This window comes from Sorex araneus, chromosome 7 (genome assembly GCF_027595985.1).
Source record: "Sorex araneus isolate mSorAra2 chromosome 7, mSorAra2.pri, whole genome shotgun sequence".
NCBI classification, from domain to species: domain Eukaryota; kingdom Metazoa; phylum Chordata; class Mammalia; order Eulipotyphla; family Soricidae; genus Sorex; species Sorex araneus.
Window position 1 is genome coordinate 69356686 of NC_073308.1, and position 6000 is coordinate 69362685.

At 55.8% G+C, this 6000-nt stretch overlaps 1 protein-coding gene across 1 annotated transcript in view; it reads right to left on the reverse strand.

Moving 5' to 3' along the window:
• NAA15 (N-alpha-acetyltransferase 15, NatA auxiliary subunit) overlaps positions 1-1281 on the reverse strand; it is a 75458-nt gene extending 74177 nt beyond the window's left edge. Inside the window, exon 1 of the mRNA XM_055144649.1 lies at positions 948-1281. Coding sequence (XP_055000624.1) covers positions 948-1001 — 54 coding nt within the window. The 5' untranslated portion in view covers positions 1002-1281. The remainder of the gene's footprint in view (positions 1-947) is intronic.
• Between the last annotated feature and the right edge of the window lie 4719 nt (positions 1282-6000).

A 6000-nucleotide genomic window follows, 5' to 3' on the forward strand; every position in this document is an offset into this window, starting at 1 on the left:
TTAAAAGGCGACTATTTTTATACCCGCCTTCCGAATTCTGCACATCGGAAGTTTGACAAACACCGTTCATTTTTCCACAAAGAAATGTGGGCCACGAAGGGGGCACCCCCCCCCACCCTCGAAATGCCACACCAAAAAAAAAAAAAAAAGTGTTCCAACACATTCAAGAGAAGGTTCCAGGACCTCCAGGCGCCTTGCAAGTCAACGATGCCCCCCACCCACCCCAGAGAAGGCTCAGTTAGGACAGCGCTTTCTTTTCTCTTTCTCTTTTCCAGCAGAGCCAACCGCCGACGCGGAAGCTCGGGGCAGGCGTGTCCCCTGCCTTCCAGAATCGCCCTCCCCGAAGTTCTCACTCTCCCCTGCCGGAGTTTGCGCCCCGCGCTGGAAACGCTGGGGTCCCCCCGGCGCCGGGGACGGCACCCTTCCTCCCGGCCCGCCCCTGGCCGCCGGCCCCACCCCCGAAAGGGGGCGGCGGGTGGGGCCGTTTCCCGCTCGATCCCGGGGCCAGCAAGGTCTCTCCTCCCCCCCACCGAGAGGAGCGAGGGGGGCCGGGCCGCCCCCACCCCGCCCGCCCCGCGGCCCCCCGCGCCGAGGCCGGCGGAGGCCCCCGGGCGCCCGGCGGGGCAATGAATGAGCCGCGCGGCCGCCGCACCACCTGTTCCCTCCCGGGGCGCCCGCACCCCCCGCCCCGCCCCGGCCCGGCTCTGCCCCCCGCGCGCCCGGCCCGGGGACGCGGCGGGGCGCGGGCCGCGCGCGCGGGGCCTAGCCCGGAACCGCGGCCTCCGGGGACAGCCCGGGCCCGGGCAGGCGCGCTCGGCCCGCCGCGGCCGCCGACAGCGGGGTCCCGCGCGGGGGCGGCCCGCGGCCCGGCGCGCCGCGGCGAGCGGCTGACAGGCCCGGGGACCCGCGCGCCCCGACCCCCGGCCGGCCCGGAGCCTCCCACCTACCAAGATCCGCTTGAAGAGCGCGTTCTCCTTGGGCGGGAGGCTCACGGCCGGCATCGTTCCGGCTCCTCCCGCGGCTCCCGCCACCGCCCGGCTCGGTCAGTCCGTTTGTCCGACCGCCGCCGCCGCCGCCGCCGCCGTTCCCCGGCCGCCTCAGCCTTGATTGCCCCGATCCCCCGTCGCCGCCGGGCCTCGCGTGTCACCCGCGTCGCCCAGCCTGGGCGTCCCCCCGGCCCCTCGTTGTCTTCTCTCCTTTCTCACTTAGCGCCGCCGCCGCCTCACCCCTTCCGCGGGTCTCCGTCGGCGGTTCACGTGGTAACTGAACAGACCGACAGAGGCAGCCAAAATGGCGGACGCAGAGGGCTTTCCCACCCGGGTCACACCTCGCAGCGCGCAGGCGCGGTGACCTCCTATCCCCACCTCCTCTGCCCTGGAGCATGCCGGGAAGGCCGGCGCGGGCGGCCGCGAGGGTCGCCGCAGGCCCCTCCCCCCAGCTACGTCCGCGGCCGCCCGGAGCCCCGGGAGTCGAGCGGCGCGCCCTGCCAGGGTTCGACCCGCTTGCACCCCGCAAGCCTGCCCGCCCGCCCAGCCCTCGCCTCTTCCCCGGCTGGTCGGCGTCGCAGGAGCTGCCAGTGCTCGCTCGGTTGCAGGGGCTCGAGCCGCGCCCGGTGGAGGGCAGGAGAGCGCATCCTTTTCCCTCCTCCGCCCCGGCTGGGACTTGGGCAGGGGCGCGAGGGAGAAGGGGCTTCACCGCCTCTGAAAAGCACGCCAGGGCTTCATCAGTGAAATGGGTCCCGGCTGGGGGTCGGGCGGGGTCGCGGGGGGGGGGGGTCTGGCCGGGGATCGGCGATCTGGAGGATGCGGCTAGAGATGAGTGTGGGAAGGGGAGGATGAGGGCGACGCCGAGTGCGTTGGCACCGCCCGAGGAGGAGCTGAAGGTTAAGGTGAAAGTTCTGCTGCGCGGACGGGTCGCTCCAGCGCTGAGTCGCCCGAAGATCGCATGAGTCACCTGGGGTAGGGGAGAGTCCAGGGGCGCCGGCTCCCCCGGAGCTGGCCTCCCGCCAGCGCCAACGATTGTGACTTGAAACCACCTTGCCAGAGGTCTTCTAATCTCAGGAGCCGGGCACTGCCAAGGATGCTGGAGGGAACTGCTGCAGTGGCAAGGTCAGCCCGCTCGCCACTGCGGCGGGTCGTTTCCTTCACGGTCCACAGCAGAACTTCTGGAAAGTGGCATTCCCGTGGTGTGCCACGATCTTCCTGGCCTCCTGGCTCATTTTTATCTACTTTCCAATTTGTTTTCTTAAGAGTTGCCGCATCCCCTCTGTTCGTAGACGCAGCGTTACTCCAGGCCGGGCTCAGCGCTGGCGGGTCCGACTCCGAGCCTCGCCGGCGCTGGGCACGTGCGCAGGGGCCGCCGTCTTCTCTGCCTACCCGACATCACCCTTCTCCGGTCCCATCTGCAATAGCCCTTGCACCCCGGCTCACTAATGTGCAGTCGTGTTTCTTCTTTTAAATGTATACAGCGACGGGCACAGCGGGGAGGGCGTTTGCCTTGCACGCTGCCGACCCGGGTTCGATCCCCAGCATCCCATATGGTCCCCTGAGCACCGTCAGGAGTGGTTTCTGAGTGCAGAGGCAGGAGTAACCCCTGTGCATCGCCAGGTGTGACCCAAAAAGCAATAAAATAAAATAAAACAAATAAATATATACAGCGAGGGGCCAGAGAGATAGCTCAAAGGGCCACCCCACACACACACCTTCAGCTTCGACCGCCCCCACCCCCAGCGGTGATGGGTGTGGCCCCCAAACTAGAAAAATTAACTCAGAGGCAGTTTGCCATTTTAATTTGCACTTCCTTAGCCCTCCTTGGTAGGAGTGATTCGAGTAAGGTGTTTCCCAGTGGAAAAATCTGGAACCAAAACAGATTTTCTAGGTGCTATCTGTATGCTATCTCTATTGCCTTCACTTTTTTGCCTGGGTCAATAAATGAGGTTTTATCAGTCAACTCCCAGGATTTCCTCAAATTCTGTGATCGCCAAATGTTTCGTTCAGAAAATTTTATCTAAAGGAACCCATGTTTGACTTTTGGAATACAGCCAGTTTTTTGTGTGTTTTTTTTTAACTTTAGCTTTGTAGATTTTTTTTCTGATTTTGTTCGTTGGTTGGTTGGCTTTTGGGTCATACCTGGGCTGGGCTGGGGAGCTACTCCCAGCTCTGTGGGCTGGGGTCTCTTCTGGCAACTTTGGGGATCCAACCCAGACCTCCTGCATACAAAGCTTATTGCTCCAGCCAATTGAGCTATTACTCTAGCCCTTAATCGGTTTAAAACTAAAACTCAGAATTTTTTTTTTTTAAAAAAAGGACAACAGAGGGGCTAGAGCGATAGCACAGCAGATAGGGTGGTTGCCTTGCACTCGGCCTACCAAGGTTCGATTCCCAGCATCCCATATGGTCCCCCGAGCACTGCCAGGCGTAATTCCTGAGTGCATGAGCCAGGAGTAACCCCTGAGCATCGCCGGGTGTGACCCAAAAAGAAAAATTAAAAAGGACAACAAAAATGTAAACCAGGTGTGGGACAAGAAGATAGCCAGACAGAGCACGTTCCGGGCGTGCTCCAGGCCTGGCTCATCCCCTAATCTCTGCCCACACCCCTGCGGCCAGCACAGCTGAGAACAGCCCTGGTGGCCCCCAGCACGTCTGGAAAAGCCTACACTGAAAAACCCTACACGGTTGTTATTTAGTGATAACCTTTGCCCTTCATTGTCCCCCAGAGCTCTTTCAACCACTAAGGCTGCCAGAACATTGAACTCTACTACAGGTACTAATGTTACCTTGGCTTTCTTTGATGTCATAGCCAAGAATCCCTACAGCAACATTATTTTCTATAATTTTTTAAATGCCTCCCATAATATTTTATTGATGGGGTTAAAACAATAGTAATTTCCACCAAAATCAGCATAGATGAGCCATTAACATAGTTTGGCAGATAAATGACTTTGGGAGCTGGCAACAAATAGCAGTTTGTAAGACTCCGAAAATTTCAGACTGATTCAATGCTTATCTGAATTTAAATGCACACAGCAAGGGCTGGAGCCCTAGTACAGCTAGTACAGCGGGCCAGGCACTTGCTGGTCAGGGTTCCATCCCCGACGTCCCATATGGTCCCTCAAGTACTGCCAAGAGTAACCCCTGAGCATCACCAGATATGGCCCCCCAAAATAAAATGATAAAAATTTTTAATGTACCAAAAATCATCAAAGTGAGACCTGAAAGAGCTAAGCAGATTGGAACACATGCTTTGCAAACCTGAGTTTTGATCCCCAACACCCCCAAGCACCAATGGATGTGGCCAAATTAATTCAAACAGAAAAACCAAAAATGAACCAATCAGTGGCTTAATAGCTTAAATGCAACAATAAAATATTCTGATAGATGACCATTTTTATCATATGGCCCATAAAAATACCATGTGAGTCATACTATTAAAGATACATAGGCAAAGTTATTAAATCCAAGGAATAATGATCATGATATCTTATTTCATCCATACCTATCATTTTTCAAAATGTTCTTTTCCTATAAAACCAAAAATATATCATTTACCTTATAAGCATTCTACAAAAGTGATATGAAGGGTTGGGGCTGGAGTGATAGCACAGCAGGTAGGGCGTTTGCCTTGCACGCGGCCGACCCGGGCTCGAATCCCAGCATCCCATACGGTCCCCTGAGCACCGCCAGGGGTAATTCCTGAGTTCATGAGCCAGGAATGACCCCTGTGCATTGCCGGGTGTGACCCAAAAAGCAAAAAAAAAAAAAAAGTGATATGAAGGGTAAAGTCTTTGCACCTTCATATATATATAAAATGTTTTCTAATGACAGACTTACAGCTTCATTACCAAATACTTAAAATTTATATGAATTCTATGATTGGGGCTAGAACAAATGCAGGGGCCCACATAGCAGAGCCATGAGGACAGTGCTCCGTGCATGTGGGCAGAGACAGGGATCAAACTTCCGGCCTCATGCTTGGAAAGCAGGTGCTTTCAGGGGCCAGAGAACTTGCCTTGCCACCACGGCTGCCCTGGGTTCAAGCTTCAGCACCATATATGGTGCCCTGAGGCCTGCCAGGAGTGATCCCTGGGCACATAGCCAGGAATAAGCCCTGAGCATTGCCAAATGTCGCCAAAAAAAAAAAAAAAAAGAAATGAAGGCACATGAATTTAACCATCGTGCCGTTTCCTCGGCCCTGTGGTTCTACATTTTATAGTGATCCCAACACTTTTCGGGGGGCCACAACTGGCACTGATCAGAGGCTACCCCAGATGTGGTCTCAGGAGTCACTCCTGGCTACACCCTCAACCCTTGCAGGCAAAGCATGCTCTCAGCCATCTCTACTGCCACATGTCTTCAAGTCTTTAGCCCTCCCTGGAAGACGTCAGCTGAAGAAGATGCTTCCCACCCAGCGGAAACATCTGGGACTACTTTCCAGATGTTCCAGGGAGGAGAGATACTACAAAGAGTACGGTGCTTACTCTGCACGTGGCCAACCCAGGTCCCACCCCTGGCACCCTAGGTGGTTCCCTGAGCCCTGCCAGGAGTGATATCTGAGCACAGAGCAGGGAGTAAACTATAAGAAATTCCAGATGTGGCAAAAAAAAAAAACACCCTCAAAAAACAAATAATGAGATAAAAAATAAAACAGGGGTCAGAGAGAGATAGTACAGCAGGTAAGGTTCTTGCCTTGCATGCAGCCAACCCAGGTTCGATTCCCAGCATCCCATATGGTCCCCTGAGCACTGACAAGAGTCATTCCTGAGTGCAGAACCAGGAGTAACCCCTGAGCAGAGCCTTGTGTGGCCCAAAAACAAAACAACTGCCCCCCCCAAAAAAGTAAAGAAAAAATATAGAAAGTAAAACTTTGCTTTATCCACCTGCTAATTCAATCCCCCTCTTCTTTGCCTAATCACATATAAGATTTCATCATTCAAGTTCTGGAGATGTGTGAAGTGATTGTCACGAGGCGACTTGTCTGAAACTGCCTAGCTCTTGGCTCCTG